At 38.0% G+C, this 24494-nt stretch overlaps 1 protein-coding gene across 4 annotated transcripts in view; it reads left to right on the top strand.

Annotated features, from left to right (window-relative positions):
• POLR3B (RNA polymerase III subunit B) overlaps positions 1–24494 on the top strand; it is a 115127-nt gene that overhangs the window by 1763 nt on the left and 88870 nt on the right. For all 4 annotated transcript variants that reach the window (XM_082419371.1, XM_082419372.1, XM_082419373.1 and 1 more), the window contains exons 2-9: positions 1944–1976; positions 5833–5889; positions 5974–6038; positions 8483–8558; positions 11196–11296; positions 15591–15682; positions 16890–17007; positions 18683–18791. In XM_082419371.1, coding sequence (XP_082275497.1) covers positions 1944–1976; positions 5833–5889; positions 5974–6038; positions 8483–8558; positions 11196–11296; positions 15591–15682; positions 16890–17007; positions 18683–18791 — 651 coding nt within the window. The remainder of the gene's footprint in view (positions 1–1943; positions 1977–5832; positions 5890–5973; positions 6039–8482; positions 8559–11195; positions 11297–15590; positions 15683–16889; positions 17008–18682; positions 18792–24494) is intronic.

Here is a 24494-nt window from a genome sequence, read left to right as displayed (position 1 = left end):
TTAAACAGGCAGATATGATCACGTTGCTCCCTTGGTTAAAATTCTTCAGTCTGCCCATTGCTCTCAGGGCAAAATCTAAAGTCCTTACCATATTTATATGAGTCCTTTTCTCATTCTGGCCACTGCTTACTTCTCTAACCTGTTTCTCCCCACCCACGCCCCCCAGATCTCCTCAAGATCTTTCTACTCTCCTCATATAGTCTTCTCTGATCTTTCTCGCATTCTTCTTTGTAGATTTACATACAGTAAAATGCATGAGTACTAAGTGGTCATTTACATTAATTTTGACATTTATGTATACCCAAATAACTAGCACCCCATACAAGATATAGAACATTTTCAGCATCCCACAAAGTTCCCTTTTCAGTCTGTGCCCTACCACACCTTTTGATTTCTGTCATCATAGATGAGTTTTGCCAGACTCACTTCTTTTTTTTTTTTTAACATTTGACTTTTTTTAGAGTAGTTTTAGGTTCACAGCAAAATTGAGAGGAAGGTATAGAGATTTTCTACATACCCCCTACCCCCACCTACCTTTTTTCTTGAAAAATGTTTTTACTTTTTCCAGGTTGTCTGCCTCCCTCTCAGGCCATTCCTCAGTCTTCTTTGCTAGATGTGCTTTCTGCTCCTCATCTCTAAATGTTGGAGTGTTTTTGATCTCACTTCATGGAACTCTTCTCCACCTATATACTCTGTAGGTGATTTCATCTGTTATACGGCTTTAACTACCATCCATTTGCTGACCTCTCCCTGATTTAGATCTCCAGGCCACTCTCTTCCCAAGTTCCAGACCTATATTTGTTGTCTACTTGGCATCTCCAAATAGACAAATGGATATCTCAAACTTAACATGCCCCCAACCGAACTCCTGATGACCCCTGCACACCTAAACCTGCTGCTCTGACAGCATCCAGAAATCCAGCATCCTCCTCATCTCCAGAAATGGCAACTCGAAGGTGTCAGTCTCAACTCCTCTTTCTCTCAGAGTCTCCATCGAATCTACTCTCAAGTCCTGTTGGCTCTAACTTCACATTGAGTTTCCTAGCCAGCAGTTTCTCACTACCCATATTGTTATCGGCCTGGAGTATTGCAGTGAACTCCTAAATGATCTCCCTCCTTCTAACCTTGCCTGTTCTCACCCCAGCAGCTAGAGTGATCCAGTTAAAATGAGTCACATCATCTTTTCACTCTTTTGCTCAAAACCTTCCAATGCTTCTCCTGTTACTCAAAGTAAAAAAGTTTACAGTTCTTGGAAAGTCTTACATGATCCTGGGGCCCTTACTCAGAAACTGTGTATTCTTACTTAAGACTCAGGTCTAACCGTTTGTCAAATTTCCCATTAGCAGATTAGATACCATTCATGAAGAGTCTTATCATGGTAGGCTGTTTGCGACCTCAGGAAGGTGTGATGAGCAGGCCTAAGAACTCAAGAAGTGTGGCAGTTTGCAGCCATTTAAAGTAGGAGGTGGACACCATGTGATATCCTTCTGCAGCCTGAGCTCTGACCGGGCACTAGTTGAGAGAAAATAAGGGGGAGAAAGAACTCCCTTTGTGTTGAGAGACCTAGCTTCCACACCAGACTCTCTGAAACTTACCCTTCCTCAAACTGGCAAACCCTGCTTACTCAGGAAGTGTCATGAGAATAAAATAAAGATGAAAAGTACTTGGAATCTTGAGTGACCAAGAAGAGATTAAAGTATATTCTATTCAAGAAATCTGTGGTTTATATATACTTGTGTGTGTACATGTTTGTATACATGTACACAGCACATATATGATTGCCATAAAAGTGGCTGCAATGTAAAAATTGTTCTTTTTGTTTTCATTTACTTTCTTTTGCTTACTGTGATGAAGTGAGTCATTTTGGGTACATTAAAATAACTTATGAAAATATTGTGATTGCTAGCACAGAGTTCTGATACTTTTATTGTTCTGATTCACAGGAAAAATGGCGGCTGCTTCCAGCATTTTTAAAGGTAATTAATATTTAATAATAATTAGTTGTTTTTCCAATGAAGAGTCAAGAAATAAGCCTTTTTTAAAATTAATTTTTTTTCACCATCATTTTTTGACTTTGTACAACTGTGTGCTTTTCTAGGTTTTAGAAATACAAGAAATTATAAGGCAGTATCCCTATCTATAAAATACTAGTTAGGGGATTGCTAATCTTATTTTAGAGATAGGAAGTAGTATACATTGTAGCATGGCACATGAATAATACAAACCAAAGTGCTGTTGGCAAGAGTGATGCCACAAGTGGTCAGAGAGGGCCTCCCAAAGGAGGTGAGATGTAAGCCACATCTTAAGAGGAAAGGAATGAACTGAGCTGAAAGGTAGGGTGCAGGGAGCATGGCTTAATAAAAGTGCTCAAGAGGAGCCTCCACGGGGTCTGTAGGAAACAGAGTCCAGTCTGCTTGGCTGGAACCGGTGAGTGGCTAGACAGAGGAACTACAGATTATAAGGTTCCTATTATTATTGAATTTCAATTTTAAAGAGCTTATGCTGAGTAGTAGCAGGTTCCACAATGATAGACCACTTGACACACAGTAGGATGGTTATAGTCAAAAAAAGAAAGACAGTAGCAAGTGTTGATGAGGTTGTGGAGCAATCAGAACCCTAACGCTCTACTGATGGGAATGTAAAATGTTGCAGCCGCTTTGGAAAACAGCCTGGCAGTTCATCAAATGGTTAAACATAGTTACCGTCTGATCCTGGGATTCTACTCCTAGGTATTTACTCAAGATAAATGAAAACATATGTCCATGCAAAAACTTTTACACAGATGTTCATAGCAGCATTATTCATAATAGCCAAAAAGTGTAAACAACTCACATGAACATCAGCTGATGGATGGATAAATAAAATATGGTATATCCATACAATGGAATATTATTTGGCAATAAAAAGAAATCAAGTGCTGACATATGCTACAACATGGATGAATGTTGGAAGCATCTCACTAAGTGAAAGAATGAAGAGTTGAAAAATGAGTAGAGTTTTGTCCAACTTAGTTTTCTGTTAATAGGCAGAGGGGAGAGTGCTGGGAGTTGAAGCTGGGAAGCTGTCAGGGCCAGATTTCTGACCAGATTTTATGGTTAAGGAATTTGATGTGAAGGATTTTGGCTTTTCTTCTAACAGCAATAGGAAGCTCTTGAAGAAGTTTTAAGTAACCAAAAATGAAATAAAATGATAGTAAGGTCAAGGGAAGTTTTTTTGTTGTTGTTGTTTTTAATTATGACTTTTTTCTTTTTCAAAGGGAACTATATATATATATATATATATATATATATATATATATGCATAAGCAGAGGAGAAGGGGTAGGATTTATGATTCAAAAAAGAGGAGACAGTTGGTGGTATGTGGTCCAAGAAGACGTTGTCTACTACATATTGGCATTTTCCATTGGCACTTGCCATCTACCTCTACAAGGATTAAATCATGTGCTACTGCAGCTGCTGACTTCCAACACCCCCTGAAAGGAGTTCAGGTGGAGAGCAGAAATGAGGCACTGTGTGCTCTGGGAAAAACTGGCAAAACAGGTCTTCAGAGAGTTAGATATATATTTTTTAAAATTTATTTTATTTATTTTTATTTTTGGCTGCGTTGGGTCTTCGTTGCTGTGCACGGGGTTTCTCTAGTTGTGGTGAGCAGGGGCTGCTCTTTGTTGCGGTGCACGGGCTTCTCACTGTGGTGTCTTCTCTTGTTGCGGAGCACGGGCTCTAGGTACACGGGCTTCAGTAGTTGTGGCTCACGGGCTTAGTTCCTCCGCGGCATGTGGGATCTTCCTGGACCAGGGATCGAACCCGTGTTGTCTGCATTGGCAGGCGGATTCTTAACCACTGCACCACCAGGGAAGCCCGATAGTTCGATATTTTCAGGAGCCAATTTTATGAGCCCAATTCTTGTATCTCCTCATATCTAGAAAAGCACTAATATCCTTCATGGTGACGTCTGCTCCTCGTGACTAGCAGTAACCTTCACGAGACTAGGAGAAACCTTCTGTAAAAAATATGTGCTTGATTGCATGTATTCCCCCTTCACCAAAATCACATATATACTGACCTTACCCCCTGCGTCTTTGGAGCAGTTTCTCAGAGCTATCTGGGATGCTGTCTCCCGGCTGCAGTCCTCATTTTGCCCCAAATAAAACTTAACTTGCAATTCTCATGTTGCGTGTTTTTTTTAAGTCGACAGTTACTATGGCAACCATGAAGGGACTTGAACCTTCAATCTTCTGAACTGTTGACTAGAATATTAGTGCTTAGATGGCAGGTGCCAATGGAAAATGCCACTTTGTAGTTGACAAGGTAGAGAACTTAACAGAGACATGAGACTACAGCTATTTCATTCATTTAAAGTTGGGGTTCTCTTTTACTCAGACCACCTTGAAATATATTTGTCCAAGAACAAAAATATAAAGATTTTTAATACGTAACTGAAGACAGGAACTTGAAGCTTGTGAGGCTGCAGTGCTGTGGGCAGGTAGAATCAAGACTTGGAACGTTAGGTTGGGGTGACAGCAGTGAAGAGGGACTCATGTAAGTCCCTCTTAGTTTTGCACAAGTACCAAATGGGGTGTGCTTGACTTAATAGCGTTCTTTTGTGAACATAAAAATTACCTTTTGAGTTTTAGTTGATCAGCCAGTAATGTGACCTTGTTTTTTAATAGCAGTGGTAAACTATCCAGAATGAGGGAGGTACGTAGTAGCCCCACTGTACACTGGTCAGACTGTGGAGGATTGTCGGTGAGTTCAGGGCATCCATGTGATGACAAAGTGGAGCGCACTCAGGAGCAGTTCATGGGCTGCTGAAGGGTCTGGAAGGCATGCCTGCGAGAAATAGTGGAAGTGCCTGTTCAGCCTGGAAGTGAGAACATGAGAGAGAGATGTGATAACTAAACACACTGTGGTAGAGCAGGCATTTTCTCCAGAAAAGACAGTTAAGCCCAAGGGGTGGAAACTGGGGGAAGGCAGACTGCAGATCATTATAAGGGTGAATTTTTCCCCTAACAATCAGGACTATTTCATAATAGGATGGCTGCTTTGTAAGCCAGTGAGATCCTGAATAAGGAGGTGGAATTAAAGCAAAGGCCCTGTGATTATCTGTCTGTTGAGAGTGTTCTAGAAGTGTTGAACTAATTGTGTTTGAAGATTAATGTAAAAAGATGAATATATTACAGTCCTTTAAATCCTAAGACTGGATTCTATATGTTTATCGTTTCAGTGTTTTTCATAGCGCTTTGTGCAGCCATACTGACTTCTGAGATGAAAGGAGGTCACTGCCAGCTGATCGATCTTAGGTCCCTAATGTTCACTCTGCTTCCAATTTTAAATGCAATTATTTTTGGTTTTCTTAATAGAGATCCTTGTTTTTTCCCTTCATTCTTCTAAAAGTGATTTGAAAGACAGATATGCGGAAATCATAAAACGGCTTACATAGGAGCAAGACAAGAAAGAAAATAGACATTGTTTGAGGGTTGAAGAGATGATGCTCAACTGCTGTATTTTTTCTTGGATTTTTTTTGTAAATTCAAAGCACGTAGAGAAAATCCTGCCTTATTTGTTAGCTCATGGAAAGTCATTAGGTATATTCAGGTACTCATATCTTGAATTCCAAAGGTCAGATTGTTTTTGAGGGAGGAAAATTTGAGGGTGTTCTAGTAAGATGGAGGAGAGATGGAATGAGGACACATAAATGTGAAGCTTTGCTAAGTAAAATTCATGGATTTATTTTCTCACTTTGGTTTTGAGGAAAACTTATGGATCAGGTGAGATCCATTGTGTAATCCGCTATTTTGTTGCTAACCTACTTTTTACTTTTTATCTGTTTAGGTGAAAGGCCTTGTGAAACAGCATATAGATTCATTTAACTATTTCATTAATGTAGAGGTAAGCATCAGATCTTGGAAAAGGATATGGTTAAGAATTAACTGGAAGCCAGAGTCTTTCCTCATGTTACTCTTTCCCCTGCAGATAAAGAAAATAATGAAAGCCAATGAAAAGGTTACGAGTGATGCTGACCCCATGTGGTACTTAAAGTAAGGAATCAACTGCTCTTAATTTGCTATTTTATGTCTAACATTTTTTTGTAGTGAATGTAGTTGCTGTCAAGACTCTTAACATAATTCTCCTTTTATCTGTTTAATAGGAAGATATTTATCAAATGCTTAATTTTTAATTGGTAAGCTAAGGATAACAGGTAGTTATGAGTGAGAAGTTACTGAAACTATTAGGTTTAAACTTTTTTAAAAACAATTTTAGAGGAAAATTACAAAAATAGGACAAGGAGTTCCCATGTTACACTTCACCCAGTTTATACTAATATTAACATCTTACGTAGCCATAGCATAATTAGCAAAACTAGGAAATTAGCACTGATACAATACTGTTGACTAATCTACAAATCTTAGTTTTCCCACTAATGTCCTTTTCTGGTCCAGGATTCAATCCAGGACCTGCATTATGTTCATATGTCATATGTCCTTCATCCTCTCCAATCTATGACAGTTCCTCAAACTCTCTTGGTCTTTCATGACCTTGACACTTTTGAAGAATTCTGGTCAGTCGTTTTGTAGAAAGTTCTTGATTTGGGTTTGTACGGTATTTGCTCATGGCTACATTGGGTTATGCCTTTTTGTCCAGAATACCACAGAAGCGATGCTTCGTGTCATTCTCACTGTACCATATCAGGGGGTACAGATGTCAATATGTTTAACGGCTGGTGATTTTAACTTTGTTCACTTGATTAAGATGGTATCTTCCAGGTTTCTCCACTGTAAAGTTACCAATTTTTCCTTTAGTAATTAATCACTATCTTATAAGGTGATCCTTCGAGACTATGCAAATATCTTATTTCTCATTGCACTTTACCCACTACTTTTAGCATGCATTGATGATTGTTGTAGCAATTACCTACAACAGTAATGGCTGTGGTGTTTACCTATTGGCAAGTCTCTATTTCCGTCATTCTTTCTACATTAATATTAGAATTCTACTGTGAGGAAGAGCTTTTCCTTCCCCTCATTTACTCTCTATCCGTAATTTTATTTATATCAATATGAACTCATGGATGTTTATTTTATTCTATGCATCATAATCCAGTACTATCATTGTTTTATTTCTCACATGGTCCCAGATTTGGCCATAGGGAGATTCATCAAGTTGACTGCTGCATCCTTTCAACATGCCCCTGTGAATTTTCGAGCCCTCCTTTACTTTCTGGTACCATGAGATGTGGTTCATCTTGTATTTTTCCTGTCCCAGCCTGGAATCAATCATTTCTCCAAGGAGCTTTAGTCTCTTTTATTGGAGAGTAGTGTTTAGACACCAAGATATGGGTACTAAAGTCTCAGTAGACAGAGCTATAGTTACTTATTTATTCAATCCTAGGATATACATAAAGTAGTTTCAGAATTGTTAATTCATCACTCTGTGAGAATAAAATTTAGTAATATTTGTATACTGCTTTTCTGTCTTTGCTGTATCCAATCAAAATACTGTTTTCTGAAGTTACTCAGGTTAGTTATTTTCTTTCTTACCTTTTTTTTTTTTTTAAAGAGTTGCACTCAGTGCTACAACTTTTTTTTTTTTTTTTTTTAATTTATTTATTTTATTTATTTTTATTTTTGGCTGTGTTGGGTCTTCGTTTCTGTGCGAGGGCTTTCTCTAGTTGTGGCAAGTGGGGACCACTCTTCATCGCGGTGCGCGGGCCTCTCACCGCCGCGGCCTCTCCCGTTGCGGAGCACAGGCTCCAGACGCGCAGGCTCAGTAGTTGTGGCTCACGGGCCCAGCTGCTCCGCGGCATGTGGGATCTTCCCAGACCGGGGCTCGAACCCGTGTCCCCTGCATTGGCAGGCGGATTCCCAACCACTGCGCCACCAGGGAAGCCCCTCTTTCTTACCTTTTCAGTGCCGTTATATTATTCATTTGTAGTGCAGTAAGGTTTGTATTCCATTTTGGGTTTGTGAGACATTATTATGGTTGTAAGAGTTAGACCTATAGAAAAAAGTCTATTCAGGAAATTGTCCCTCCCCTTCCAGGTCTTCCCACCCTGTTCCCAGTGCTCCCTGTAGGTAACCAGTCTCATTAGTTTCTGCTTTCTTCTTCCTGTTTCTTTTGCACAAATGAGCACATATATTTTCTCCTCTTATATCCTTTCTTATGAGAATGGTAGCATACTATAGCTACTCTTTTGCATTTGCTTTTTTCCTTAAGTATCATTTGTAGGGAGCTATAGTTTCAATAGTTTTGTAAAGAGGTTTACAGTATCTTTTTTTTTAAAGATAACTTGATAGCATTTTCTCTCCTTTGTAAACTGTGTGTTCTATGACTTTACGATCTCCAATTATAATTTTTTAATTTGTCATCCTCTGCAAGATAAGCATTTGTCAAAGGGCAATCTTGTATTCAGGAGGAAAATAGCTTGATTGTTTATATGTTCTTTGAAGAACTGTAATTCGTTCTGGAATAACTTGCTTTTCAGATATCTTAATATCTATGTTGGGCTTCCTGATGTTGAAGAAAGCTTCAATGTAACTAGACCTGTGTCCCCTCATGAGGTAATTATCAACCTTAATTTAATTGGATTTGTTTGGTTTAACTGGAAGAGTCAGTGCCCTTAAAATATATTCTTAAAAAATGATTTAAAAATGGGAAAAAATCTCTTATGAGACAAGAAAACCAAAATAAATAAGCACCTGTATAATATCATACTATATTAGGAAACAGTTTTGTACTAGTTGGTTTATTATTTAATCCTAGTTAACTTGCACTGTTAGGTCACTGTGTCTTATGTCCTGTTTCTGAGTTTTTTCATGGTCTCTCCACCCCCCATCCTTGCTGACCACTGGTGTCTGGTGCGGTGTGCTGTTCACTGCAGGGGTTTCTCGCTTAGCACGTATTTTGAGGGTCAGTAGTCCTTGCGTTTGCAGAGGGACTGAGGACAAGGATCTCACAGTCTAGCAGAAGAGGCAGAGGAGAAGAAAATGTAAATGCCAGGGTTTTAAAAGAGCTACAGACAACGGCTTTTAGAACAGTCCTGTTTATTGGCTTTTAACAGATTCTAGATTTCTTTTCAAATTCTTCCATTTAGTGTCTATAACTGGGCACTGATTCAGGAAGGAAAATGATTTTTGTAGATTTTTCTGGTTTGTGTTAATGTAAAGCTAAAATAGCAATTAGGGAACATAGCACAGGAATCTTTAGTAAAGAACAAGTAAGGTGTTAGAATGCTATGGTTGTTGTCTAAGCAAGGTGAAACAGGAAGTGTGATCAAGTAACCAGATACTTTATATAGGTAATTTTGGTATTAATCACCGAGTATTGATTGAATATTTATTTTGTGCTGCAAAATTGGGAGATACAAAAGAAATAAGACATAATATCTTTGCTCAAGTTCATACTCTTGTGGATTAAAATAACAAAACAAATGAAACAGAGACACCAGGGTTTGCAGCCTAGATGGTAGGTAAGGCAAATATGTGACGTTGGATTGAACAGGGAGTAGTGAGGACTGAATGTTGGGAACTGTGTGCCCTGATTTGGCTTTCCCCACCTCCACTTTCCATTTGGCTAGAACTTTCCAATTTTTCAAGAACTAAACAGCCAATTAACAATTTCCAAGTCACCTTCTAAACTAGTATTATTACTGGGTTCAGAGAAGGGAGAAGACGAAGAATTCAAAGTAGTTCAAGAAGGCTGAAGCCACAGTTGTCATTATAATAATTATTCCTGATGTTGAAGAAAACACATGGGTATTACTGCAATTAGAGAAAGAGGGTGCAGAGATTTCTTGGAGGGATACTGACTCTTAGAGAGAGGGGAGCGTGGGAGAGCAGGTGGGTGGGCAGTCATGGGACCCACAGCAGGACTGGGGGTGCAGGTACTGCAGGCTCTACCCACACAGCCCTATTCCTGTTGATAAGAGGGAGTTCGAGGGGGACAGAGGGGCCCCCAGAAGTAGTTTGGGGCCCCATGTTTACCACTTCTGTCAAATTTCATTTCCATTTGAAGGGATGAGTTTGTTAAGACCCATGAATGTCTGCCTATCATGGGTGTTACATTAGTTTTATTAACAAAAACAAAATAATATTTATATAGTACTCTGTACCAGGCACCATTCTAAAAATATATACTCATACTCTTGGGAATTAAAATTATTCACATTCCCATTTTACATATGAGGAGACTGAGATGCAGAAAGGTTATTTAAAACTTAATTGGTAGAGCCAGGATTTGAGCACAGAAGATAGAGTCCACACTCCGATCATCATGCCACCCTACCTTTGGTCAGGCCTGCAGGAGGCTTGATATAATTAAATGTAAGGTAATATACTGGTCAATAATAGGACTATATAATATTTTTAAATCCTAGGCACTGTTAGGCTAGAAAAAGTTTGTATCTGTCTTTGGTGCAGTAAAAGCCAGGGAGAGGATTCAGCATCATGAATTGTATGGTTGAGGTTCAGAGAAATTCTCTTTTTGAGACTGCAAGGCACCTGGTGACCATCAATATAATAGAGAAGTCATCGGAAGATTTTGATGGGGTTTTCTGATCATGGCCCAGGCAAGGGCTTCTCTTAATGAGTCATCACCACGCGAAAGTAAAGCATGCACCAACAATTTCTAAACTTCCGCAAGTGACTCAGAAATTGTTAGAATGATGTGCTGAGTGATTCAGGCTCTGACATATCCCTTGGAAAGGAATTTTGTGATATAGTTTAGTTTGTTTGGAGAATAAAAGGAAATATAGTTTAATTCTTTTAGTTTGTGCATGTACATACTTTAGTTATTATTATACTGGTTGTTAACCATTTTGAATAAGCCAGCCACATTGATGACTTTCCAAGGACCCAGTTTGCAAAGGATGATCTGATGGCTTCAAAGATATGGGAGCAGACTGATGATGGCATCAGATCAGTGAGAAGAAAATCAGTACCAGATTTATTGTCCCATTTTTGGGCTGGCAGGGGTGGGGATGCTGTGGCAATGTCTAGATCCATGGCTGGCATCGTCCCCTCATGGAGAAGGTAAGCTTGTACCTCCCAGTGCCCTTAAGGCAGCACAGGGGGCAGCTGTGTTCCATGGAGGGATCAGAGTCCAGCATGGGCCATACGTCTACTCGAGAAGAGCTCTTTGAGGCTGCCAGGATCCTTTCTTTTCCAGAGAGGAGCCGTGATTGTCTGATTCTTTTTCAGTGCCGGTTGCGGGACATGACGTACTCCGCCCCCATCACAGTGGATATTGAATACACCCGAGGCAGCCAGAGGATCATCCGCAACGCCTTACCCATTGGCAGGTGAGGACTGACACCTCCTGGAGCCTCGCTGCCAGCATCGCGGCCCCGTGAGGTGACCGCGAGCAAGTACTAATGCTCTTCTCGCCCTGTTTCCTCATCTGAAAAATGGGGGAGATGGAGCCTACTTCATGGGGTTATTTTATGGGCCCAGTGAGTCAGCACATGTAAAGCACTTGGAGCAGCGTCCATCACGTTGTTGTGGTTGTTATATTTAAATTGTGAAAGCTTTTCTATAAAGTTAAGGAAATTGCTTCCATTTCCTCCTGTAACTCCAGGCTGTTAGGGAAACATTGGGTAAGATGGCATTTCACTGAACTCTCCTGGGCTGGTCTTCTTGGTGGATTCTTACATATTTTGAATTTTCCTGGAAGAATGAGTGTTTATAGCAGTATTTAAGGCAGAAGTTATTTATTTGCCCAGAACAAGTTTGGAAATAATAGATAGCATCAGCTAGCATTTTTGCTGCCTGCTTTTCCTAATTAGGGAAATGTATTGATTCTCCTGTAGAAACGGACAAAATCCACAATATTTAATAATGAGTTTAATAATGATGTTGGACTTTAAACTTAGTGCAAATAATTACGGCTCAAGTGTTCCGCCCCCCTTCAAAAGTGCTAAGAGTTTAATAAACATCCATTTGTTTATTAAATATGCACCAGCTAACTGTCATTGTCTGCACTCTGCTGGGTCCTCAGGTAAGTAGAAGACACTTAAGACATCGCTTGTTTGGCTACATTCTCCTCATTCTTCACTTAGGAAAAGAAGTAGGGATATTAAAATGTTAATCTTTGTCTTAGCATGACTGTTTATCAGTGTTAAGATCAGAGCTTCTCTCTTTCTTATAAATGGACCATACTTGTGTCCAGTTAAATCTTGGACTGTTGCTAAATGATTATCCAGTTTGAGTATTGTGAAAGAAAGGCAGGAGATACTGGAGCAAAGCAGAAATACATTTAAGGTTTAGATCCTGGGTTAAAGAGGGGCAGGGAAGGATGGGCATGTAACTGGTATTTGTTGAATACCTACCAGGTGCCAGGTCCTGTGATAGGTGATTTCATTTGTTAGTCCTGCATTCCGAAAAACGACCTCTGTTAATTAGACTGCTTATATCAGGTACTACCATAATTGGAAACATTATCTCATTTAATTGTTTTTTTGAACTAAAAAGTTTTTAGTTTAATCCAAATAATATTTATACTTGGTAGCAAATCAAATAGTACATAAGAACATTTGATACAAAGCAGGAGTCTTCCTCCCTACCCTTCCTCATCCCTAGTCCCATTCCTGACCTTGTAACCAGTTCTGTTATTTCTTCTGGTTATTACATCCATAACTTTAAATGCTATGCTTATACCTTTTTTTCTTGCTACATCAATTTTAGACAACTATTTTTTGACTCCTAATATAGAAGGTGTGGATTGGTTTATCTGTATCATTCACTTTCCTTCTCCCTTCCTCTTCCAAATTTTGTTTCTTATTTTTAATTCTTCTTTTGGTTACTCTGGTAATTTTAATATTCTTAAAAAAAATTTTTTTTAATATTCTTATATATTAGTCAGTGTCTTTTTCTTTATTTAAATATTAAAATGAGGACTTTTTTTCCCAACCAGGGGAAACTAAGGGATTGAACCCACACCCCCTGCAATGGAATTACGGAGTCTTAACCACTGGACCACCAGGGAAGTCCCTCAAATGAGGATATTTCTGTCCCTACCTTCCCATTATGATTTCTTTTTTAACCTATGAGTTACTTAGAAGACTGTTTTTTTTTTGTTTTTTGTTTTTTGTTTTTTTATGGCTGTGTTGGGTCTTCGTTTCTGTGCGAAGGCTTTCTCCAGTTGCGGCAAGTGGGGGCCACTCCTCATCGCGGTGCGCGGGCCTCTCACTATCGCGGCCTCTCTTGTTGCGGAGCACAGGCTCCAGACGCGCAGGCTCAGTAATTGTGGCTCACGGGCCCAGTTGCTCTGCGGCATGTGGGATCCTCCCAGACCAGGGCTCGAACCCGTGTCCCCTGCATTGGCAGGCAGACTCTCAACCACTGCGCCACCAGGGAAGCCCCAGAAGACTGTTTTTAAATTTGCAAATTGGTGCTTTACATCAAGTTTTGGAACTTTATGGAGACCTGTTTCTTTTCATACATGTTTCATGTGTGTTTGGAAGCAAGGGGTATTCTCCAGTTGTTGTGTCACTGTTTCTCTTTTCGATCAAGCTTGTTAATTGTGTTGTTTAGATATTGTGTCTTCACTGATTTTTTGATTTGTTTTAATAAGTACTAGGAGAGATGTGTTAAAATCTCCCACTACAGTGATGGATTTGTCCATTTTTCTTTATGTTTTTGTGTATTTTTGCTTTTTGAAGTTTTGATATTAGGTGCATGGAAGTTTTGAATTGTTAGGTCTTCCTGGTGAATTGAACCTTTTGTTATTGAATATTAGGCATTTATCTTTATCTCTTGTAATATTGTTTTGCGTTAAAATTTATTTTGTCTGCTCTTACTATAGCCACATCTGCTTTCTCTTGGTTATTTTTCTGGCATATCATTTTTTTTATCCTTTTCTTTTTATCTTTATGTCCTTACATTTTAGGTATGTTTGAAATAAACTGCATATGGCTAGATTTAAAAAAAATTATCCGAGAATGTAGTTCATTTATATTTATTATATGTTACAGATATATGTGGATATACTTCTGTCAACTTATTTTGCATTTTTAATCTGTCCAGCTTTTCATTTCAGTTTTTCTCTTTTTGCCTTTAGGGTTCATGGAAGGTTTTTTTCCCTACTGTCTCCCAGCTGATTTGAAAGTCATGTACAGTAGTTCTGGTTGCTTATGCTTACCTTAGAAATTTTGAATTGCATATTTTACAAAGTTTGAAAATAATATGTTTATTCTTATGGAAAGGTCATGGACCTTAGAAAGCTTTAACTTGGATCAAGTCGACCCTCCTGATATACATGCTTTTGTTATGCATTTTAGTTCTAGCTTGTTTTGTCTTTTTTAACCCATATATTAGAAATTATTATCTTAGAGCTAATATTTGTTTTTACTTACCCACATTATTTACCATTTTCTTTGTTCACTATACATTTTTGCATGTCAGACTTTCTTCAACATTTGTTTTTCATCTTCCTGAAGTATTATCTTTTAGAAAATCTTTTTTTTTTGGCTGCACCACACAGCTTTTGGGATCTTAGTTCCCTGACCAGGGATTGAACCCACACCCTCGGTAGTGAAAGTGCAGAGTCCTAACCACTGGACCGCCAGGGAATTCCCTAGAAATTCTTTTAGTGAGGGTTCATTAGTAGTCACTTCTTTGTTTTTGTCTGAAAATATCTTTGTATCGACTTCATTCTGAATGGTGACTTAACAGAATACACAAATCTAGGTTGACAGTCACTGGCTTATCACTGCACTGTCGTCTGTTAACTGCATGTGTGAAGTTATCCGTCCATCCAACTATCGTTCCCTTCCTTTAAAGGCAGGTTACCTGCCATTACCTCTGGCTGGGTTTTAAATCTTCTCTTTGTCTTTGATGTTTTGCGTCTTGCTTATGATGTGGCTTTCTTTTTATTTATTCTGCATAGATATTGTGTGGTTTATGCTTTCATACATTTTTTAGAAGTTCACAGCCATTGTTTCTTTGAATAAGACTTCTCACACATTCTGTGTATTCTCGCTGTGTAGAAATCTGATGAGACATACATGAGGCCTTTTCACTCTCTCCTTCCAGGACTCTGAAACCCTCATATCTTTATCTCTGTCTCTAAAATACATTCTTAATAATTTCTTCAGATCTCTTTTTCAGTTCAGTAATTCTGTCTTCAGCAGCATCAAATCTACTATTCAGCCCACTCCTAGATTTTTAAGTTAAGGCTTACATTTCTCATTTCTAGAAGTTTTGCTTAGTTCTTTTTCAAAATTGCCTGGTTAGTTTTGATAGTCTCTTGTTCCTTACACTTTGATTCATTGTGCTGTTTCTACCTAAGGGGAGTCACTTTGTTTACCACAAATGAAGTGTTGCTGCCATTTGTGACTTTCTCTCAGGCTTGTCTGCAAAGTTTAAGGAAACCACACATTTGAGTTTTTGTTATCTGTACCAGAAGAGCAGTGTGCCTGAGGAAATACTTCATTTCACTTGGCTCTTTCATGCAATACCATCCCTCCGCCTTTCCTAGCATGTCAAACAGGAATGCAGACCCCTTGGTGATGTGTGCAGTGCCCAGTATGTATTCTTTTCAGCTTTTTTACCAGTGACAACCTGTATGTGACATTTTGTTTGTTTTATTTTAAACAGAATGCCCATAATGCTACGTAGTTCAAACTGTGTTCTTACAGGAAAAACACCAGCAGAATTTGCCAAACTGAATGAATGTCCTTTAGATCCAGGTATGTGTGATTTCTTGGATTTGTGCCCCCTTCCTTTTTCTTTTTTTTCTTTTGCTTTTGTTTTGCTCTTGCTGTTGTTTTACCACTTTTCCTCAGAAACAATACCAGCCTTTCTGCTTTATAGTCAACTTGGGTAAAACTTGGCAAACCATTGAGAAATTTGGTTCCAACTTTATTCTATTGGTCTGTATTTTTAAAAGATATACCGTTTTCTCTTTTATTTCAAGTTTAAAACTTTAATACCCCAAGCTCTGATTTATTGCTATGGTGTATCAGGCTTTCCTTTGTCTCTTTGCTCAGTGGTTTCTTTTGGTATGCTTAAAAATTCAAGAGTAATCTCACAAAGTTCCTTGTCTACCTCATCTGAAAAGTCACAAGTAGCTCACTTCAGGCTGTTTTAAATGCCGTATAGGGGCAAAAAATGAAAGTCTTCTGTTTAAATTTTTTAAAGTTATATTTTTGTACTTACTTCTAGGCAGTATTTTTTTTAAGTTTCAAGCTTAGCACTTAACAGAAAGTTCTTTTAATTCCTTAATTCATGTTTCACATTGATTTAGTTTATAGTTGCTCTAATCTAATTCCTTTAAATTTGCGTTGATGTAGAATCCCAGAAGGTTTTGGAAAGAGGTTAACAAAGAACATGATTTTATTAGAAACAGGATTTTGCATAAGTCAAATATATTGCCTTCTTTTTGCTTATATCCTGAAGGTAAAATGAAGTCTCACTTTATCCTGTTCTGAATTGTGTGCAAAAGTATGTCATAATGTTTTACGAGTTTTATTGAATATCGAATATTATCTTGGAAACCTAATCTTAATCTGCCATTGTCAATGATTTGTTAGAAAACTAACAGCAAATTTTAGCTTATATTGAAGACTGTCAGTTAATTCTGTGCTTATAAAATCTGAAGACTAATTTATTTAACATTTTTTTCATTCACCTCTCATATATGTCAGCTGCCGGTGATCCATAGACCAATAAGATACGTTCCTTGTCTTCAAGAAGCTTATCATCTTGTGGCTCATTTGTATAAAATCACGTGCTGAGACTATTACCCATTCGTAAAACAATATTGACACACCCCTTCGATCTGAGTGATGGCCAGCACCGTGAGGTGATGGAAGAGTGATCAGGAGATCACTGCCATTACTAAATCACACTGTTGGAAGGATAGCTGGTGACGCCTTTCTTGTTTCCCTTGGGCAGGGGGCTACTTCATTGTTAAAGGAGTAGAAAAAGTTATTCTTATCCAAGAGCAGCTGTCTAAGAACAGGATCATCGTGGAGGCTGACAGAAAAGGGGCCGTGGGTGCTTCAGTTACCAGGTATGGATGGCAGGGATGGTGTTCTTAAGAAATATTGATCATTCCATTAGTGTCAGATGATTATCGTTCAATACGGAGGTAGCCAGTTATTTCTCTCCAGTAACAGGCAGTGTAATAGTTAAACTATCTGCATTCAATTAATTGTGTAAGTCTGTAAGCATAGAGTATTGATTTAAACTTTCCAGTGATGAAAGTGTGAGACATTGCTCAAAAGGCCATTAGTTACTTTATTCAAGTTGAACTTTACGTTAATCTATAGCATTAAAGGAACTTTTAAAAAAGAAATTAAAAAAACCACTCTTTAGTTTTTCATGTGCCTTTTCAGTCTTTCACCATTTTACATATGTATTCCTACGCTGATATAATCAGAGACTATTTTATGCTTAATGAATTGTATATCATGTACTTAACATTGTATTGTTAGTTTTCTAGACCAACCTCCTTCATAGTGTACTCATTTTTCTACAACAGTATCCCTTATATCACTCCTGTAACTTCTTTTCTCTGATTTATTATTATGTAATCTGAAATTTGGATGTTAATGAGTTCTGGGAATAAAAAAAATGTGGCATAGTTAAAATGTCAGTATGCAACAGAGTTTCTCTTCTGACAACCTACAGTGAACTGCTTAGCTTAGAGTATCTGCATTTTTCTTTCTGGTGGAGAGGCAGCTAACAATAGTGCCCATTTATTGAGCAGTTACTAGGAGCCAGGCAGTGTACTAGGTGCTTTATATATATTTAATTGTCACCTCAGCCCTCCAAGATAAGTGCTGTTATTTCCATCTGAGTAACAGGCCTTGAGCACAGGGTGACATCGATCATGAGGAAGCCAGCATTTGAATCCAGGTCTAATAATTCTGCAACCCACATCTTCCTGTTGTACGCAGCTTTTGAAGCCAGGGCAATCAGGATTTGAATCCCACAGTTGTTTACTAGCTATGAGCTAGTTGGGGGAGTAGTTACTTAGCTTCTCTAAGCCTTGGTTTCCTCGTACGTGATTTGGGGGCAACACTTCGAAATAAGTGTTGGTATGTAGGAGATTAGAGCTAGTGTAAGTAGAGTGAGTAACAGTGCACACAGCATGTAGTGGGTGATCAGTATGTGTTATTATTGTGGTTGATTAAAGCTTGGAAATGTTTTTAAATCCACTAGGAAAATTACAGCTAACAGAGATCAATAGAAGGAGATTCCTTAGTTTCTTTTGGCTTCACTGTATACCAAAATTGTAGGTATATTTTATTGGATTATTAGTTTAAAAACTCATAGTATTTATTCATTTCCGTGTAGTTTTCCCATTATAGTGTAGGCTCATTTTGAAGTTTTTCATTTCAAATGTATAAAATTGATCAGAAATATATCCCACACTAGATCAAAGCAATTCAGGTAGAATCAAAGTGAAGTAGGTCAAAATGAATTGGTGATTGTCACTCATTCACGCACAAAACTTCCACCATAATCTCAAAGCTAAAGAAACAATTCTAGTGTTTTAAAATGTTGATGGAAGTGGCGGTGGAGGCAGGAGAGGAGTTGTGTAAAAAGACACCATTTGGAAGGACCTTATTGATCGTTGTTGATCAATTGAATCTTATTGATTGGTGGTCATTTGCTACTGCATGTTAACTAGCTTGGAACTAAGTGGGGATGTAGTTCAACCAACTTGTGTTTCCTTACAGCTCTACCCATGAGAAAAAAAGCAGAACCAATATGGCTGTGAAACAAGGACGATTTTATTTGAGGCATAATACTTTGTCAGAAGATATACCCATTGTCATCATATTTAAGGTGAGGCTGCAGGTATCTACTGAAAATTATAAAGAATTCTTTTTATGGTTTATTTTCATATGTAATTAGAAATTTGGAGCATAAGGAGTTCTAGGAATAAAAAGATTTGTGGCATAGAGAAGCTCTCAGTATTTAAAATTGAAAGCTAATAAGACTGGGGTTCAGGTACTTTTAAAAGTAGTGATCTATTTTGTTTTTTTTTAATAGATACATGATAAAGAATTCCAAAGGTACAAAAGGGTATATAGTGATTAGTAAGCCTCCCACCCACCTGTACTTAACCGCAGTTATCCTACCAAAGGACACCACTGCTACTGGTTACTTGTGCATCTCTCTAGAGATAGTCTGTGCATATACAGCACATGAGTATGTAGTAGGTTTCTTTTCTGCTTTTTTTACTTACATACATTGCACACTATTTTGCACTTAGCTTGTTTTCTTTTTTGTAACTTACATCTTGGAGATAGTGTTATATTAGTTCATACAGAGCTACCATGTTCTTTTTTTTTAAATAAATAAATAAATTATTTATTTATTTATTTATTTATTTATTTATGGCTGTGTTGGGTCTTTGTTGCTGCGCGCGGGCTTTCTCTAGTTGTGGTGAGTGGGGGCTACTCTTCATTGCGGTGTGCGGGCTTCTCATTGAGGTGGCTTCTCTTGTTGCGGAGCATGGGCTCTAGGCACGCGGGCTTCAGTAGTTGTGGCACGTGGACTCAGTAGTTGTGGCTCGCGGGCTCTATAGCGCAGGCTCAGTAGTTGTGGCGCACAGGCTTAGTTGCTCCATGGCATGTGGGATCTTCCCGGACCAGGGCTCAAACCCATGTCCCCTGCATTGGCAGGCAGATTCTTTTTTTTTTTTTTTTTTTTTTATTAACAGACGTTCCTTTTATTTTATTTATTTATTTATTTTATTTAAATTATTTATTTATTTATTTATGGCTGTGTTGGGTCTTCGTTTCTGTGCGAGGGCTTTCTCTAGTTGTGGCAAGCGGGGGCCACTCTTCATCGCGGTGCGCGGGCCTCTCACTATCGCGGCCTCTCTTGTTGCGGAGCACAGGCTCCAGACGCGCAGGCTCAGCAATTGTGGCTCACGGGCCCAGTTGCTCCGCGGCATGTGGGATCTTCCCAGACCAGGGCTTGAACCCGTGTCCCCTGCATTGGCAGGCAGATTCCCAACCACTGCGCCACCGGGGAAGCCCTGGCAGGCAGATTCTTAACCACTGCGCCACTAGGGAAGCCCTACCATGTTCTTTTTAACAAAGGGTTCCATTTATGGGTGTACCATAATTTATTTAACCATTCCCTTATCAGTGGACATATACAGCTCTTGCTATTACAAAGCTGCTGTAATATTTTATACAGGGCAAGGATATCTGTAGGCTAAGTTCCTAGCAGTGGAATTTTCTAGGTCAGAGAGTATGGACCAAGCTTTTTGTTCTTTTTTATGGACTTCAGGATTCTGGTGAATTTCTTCATAAACACAAATCTTTAAAGCTGATTTATCTTGTTTGTGAATTGTTGACTTAGAACCCAAAAGACATTTTCCCACAGAAATAATGTTTAAATGGTATCGTCTTCTCAGATAATAGTGGCCCATTTAGCCTGCTCTGCGACTTAAATATACATATTCTATGAATGGTTATTTGTAGTATTAGTCGTTAATCAAACAGAAAAATAGTCAGCATTATGTGATACAGTTGATGCTCAGTAATTGCAGATTCTGTATTTGGCAATTCTCCTACTTGCTAAAATTTATTTGTAACCCCCAAATCATCACATGTGGTGATTTTACCATTATTCACAGACACGTGCAGGCACAGAGCAGCGAAAAATTCGAGTCACCAGACTCGTACATTCCCAGCTGAGATCAAACATGGGGATACCATACCTTCTCATTTCAGCTCTCGTACTACAAACAAATGCCCGTTTTGCAATCTATTTGGTGCCATGTTTTTTAAATTTTTGTGCTTTTTGTAAGCGATCTTTTTGTTTAAAATGGGCCCAGGCATGGTGCTGACGTGCTGTGTAGTGTTTCTAATCACAAGAAGGCTGCAGTGTGCCTTCCGGGGGAAAATGTGTGTGTTAGATAAGCTTCTTTCAGGAATGAGTTACAGTGCTGCTGAACACAGTCGCAGTGTTAATGAGTCCACGATGATGTATATTAAATAAGGTGTCTTTAAACAGAACACACGTAAAACAAGGTTCTGCATTGATCAGTTGAAGAAAATGTAACCAGAGGCTCACAAGAACCTAACTCTGCATTTCTCCTGGGAACAATGTTTCACTGTTCACTAATTCAGTGTTTGCAGCAACTTTGTAGAACATGAGGTATATGGGTATAAAATGAATCTTGACAACTAGGTTGATTGAAATAAAGAGGTCAGGTTATTTGAGGAATTACTGAAAGATACTGGGTAATTCAGATAATTTTAGAGGTTGATAAGCCGCCAGTTGTTCATAGGTATTGAATGGATATTGACAAGTCAGGTTCATTAACTCAGGACATATCCATATTCTAAAAGCAATTATAAGAAGGAGGTTGTAGGAAATTTTCTTAATGCTTAGTATAGCTTAATGTGCTTTTGAGTTCTCTAAGTGAGATGATGCCATTTATTTTCTTTTTAGGATGATGATGATGACCATAATAGCAGTACCATTATATCGAGGGGGCCAGAGAGAATTCTTAAATTTACTTTTTTATTACCTTTCTTCAAAGTTTATATTTTTTGTAATTATAATTTTTGTAAAAGGCAAAGTAATTTTGTCTTTTTTTATAGGGATCCCACAGTGCTCAGCGCAGTATCTTGTGTACATAGTGGGATTTAGTGGATAAAGAAAACTTTATCTATGTAAAATTACCTCTCCAGCAGAGGGCAGTATGTTACCATGCATCAGAAGGACTTTTACGGATGATTTCAATGCTTAAAGGTGCATAGGACTGCTTTCCTTAGACCAGAAATTATAAATTAATTATAATGCAGAAAATCTTATATCACTCATATGGAAAATGGATCGCTACACACATGCATGCCTTAAAACCAGAAAATCTTTATTAAATACTTTTTTTGACTAGTTGACAAAAGTTTGATAAGACAGTTTCATCTGTCAAATTTGTTTAATATTATTTTGTAAATGTATACATGTATTTATAGCTGACTTATTAAATCCTTTTTAGAATGGGGCTATAAATTAACAGTGTGCATTTTTATGTAGCCAGTAGTTGAGATTTCAAACTTCTCCCTTTCTGATTATAAAATAGTCCTTGCGTTGTAAAAATTCAGAAAGCCACTAAAAAGTATAAGTACTTTTTTGGATATATTTTTTTCAAGACCTTTTTTCCTTTGCTTTTGTAATATACACATTGATTTTATTTTATTATTTTCATTTAACAGTGAATTGTGACTAGCTTTCCTCATCTATTAATAAAATCCACATCATTATTTTTAGTAGGTGTTGTATAGAATGCGTGTATGTGGTATAATCTATTAAGCAAATTCCTATAGTATGACATTTATGTGTCGTTTTTTTCCCCTAAGTTTTCACTCTTATACACAACTCTGGGGGTCCTTGTACATACATGTTTGTGCATGTTGCTGATTATTTTGTGAGACTTAATTCCTGGGCGTGGGATTATATATATTTTTTAAAACTTGGTGCATGTCATTAAATTTTTCTCCCGAAACATATTCATTACATTTTAATCAGCAGTATATACGAATTAAAATAAATATTTAGAAATTTCAGTTCAAATAAATTAATTAAATTCATTGGTCACGCATAGTCACTTTCTTTGGTCTCCCACAATAGGGATGTTTTAATAAACTTGTTAGATAACCACTATTGAGACTTTCCCATCTGGGAGGGAGCATAGAATATTGGTATCTTAGAATCAAACTGATCTAGGTTGATTTCCAGCCTTTCCACTTATTAGCTATGTGTCCTTGGGCAGATTTCCCAATCTTCCTGAGTCTTGGATAACTATATCTAGTTAGTTATCCAAGTGAGCATTTCACCTAAGGGGGTTGTTTGAAGAGCAAATGAGATAATATATATTTTGAACAGTAGACTGCGTAGAAAGACAATGCTATTTCTTTTTACTGAGTTCTTACACATTTAATGTCAGAAGCCCCGGAAAATAAAGTAGGATAGGAGAAAAGTCACATCATTTCTCTTTTTTGTTGTGTGGCCCTAACACAGACCTTGACAGTCATTAGGACTTGATGGTTGTTGATTGTAGCCAACAATTGGCTAAAAGTGACAGAAGCAGCAGGGTTTCCAGACTCCATGCTGAGTCTGAATATGACGGATAAAGCTTTTAAGGCCTAGATCAGCCTTATGAATGGACTTGAATCACTGCAGACGTTCTCCTGCCCATGAACCTTCCCTACTTTACATTTGTATCCCTCAGTATTCAATAGCTGCACTATGATGGCATCTGTAGTCTGAAAATTTTTATGGAAAAGAGGACAAATATAAGGGTGTTGGGCATTGTATTATATTGAAATTTTTGATCTTTAAAGAGAAAAAAATTGCAAAGTTAAAGTGGGCCATCACAATTCTTTTATTATCTGCTAGGACTGCTTTTGGTAATGATAGGTTGACTTCTGTCTACTTTAAAGAAAAATTAGTGATTTCTGAATGTTAGATATTTTAAGAACTTACCCGTTTCACTTCTTCACGTAATGTATTTCAGCATGTCACCGTTAGCTTACATATCATTCTATTCTGCTCATTAGTAGTCTTCTTTCTGTCTCTAAAAATCACACTTTTAGTCACACTTAGTGGATATCCAAGGAGAAGACTTCCTGCCACTTTTTAAAGAGCACCTCCCCTTATTTTTATTCTTATTGCTGATCACCAGACTGGGTAACCTGCTGAAACGTATTATCTCTGCTATTTTTTCATAAGGTTATTGAATGGCATTCACTTTTGACTTACTAGTTAGGTGAAATGATTTCAGATATCTGGAGTACAAAGAGTTCCATATAAAGCTAGTTTTCAGATGTCTGAATTATGTCTGTAAAGCAAAATGGTTGGGCATTTTGCTGTCATTTCCATAGCAATATGTCATTTATTTGTAGCTGTGACTTCCAAAGGCTAAATAGTCATAAAGTCAGTTCCACCTTTGGAGCTGGAGCACAGTTGATAACCTGACTGAGTTATCACCCTGTATTTCAGTGATCTGATATAGGAAGAGTTTAGGCCTTTTAGAGCAAAGCTTTGCCACTGAGCATTCTTTCTGCACATATGGTGTCATTTACCGTGTGCTTGGCATATCTTTGCTTCATAACTTAGAAATATTTAGTAGGCCTAAACAAGCAGTCTGTTTAGATTCATGTTAGGCCACTCGAGAGTTTTGTGCAATTATAAAATTACTGCCTAGATCAGCAGCAGGACAACTTGAAGTGGCAATCCATATGTCAAATAAGGAAGGACTTTTTCATTATTAAACACCAAAAGAGGCAATCAAGTATATAGCCTTTTTTACTTGGAGATTACTGAACTAAACAGTATTATTAAGGTAATATAGGTGGCATTCAGATGATTTAGATGTTAACTTGCCTAAAGAAAGGGGGCTCAACCAGAAAGCCACTGCCATTTCAACTCTAGGATTCTATGTTTTAGTGAGACTTTTTCCTGCTGCTTGGTTTGGCATCTGTCCTGTATAGCAGCGGTCCCCAACCTTTTTGGCACCAGGGA

Source organism: Balaenoptera physalus (assembly GCF_965194825.1).
Source record: "Balaenoptera physalus genome assembly, chromosome: 13".
Taxonomy (NCBI): Eukaryota; Metazoa; Chordata; class Mammalia; order Artiodactyla; family Balaenopteridae; genus Balaenoptera; species Balaenoptera physalus.
This window is presented reverse-complemented; position numbering and strand designations above follow the sequence as displayed.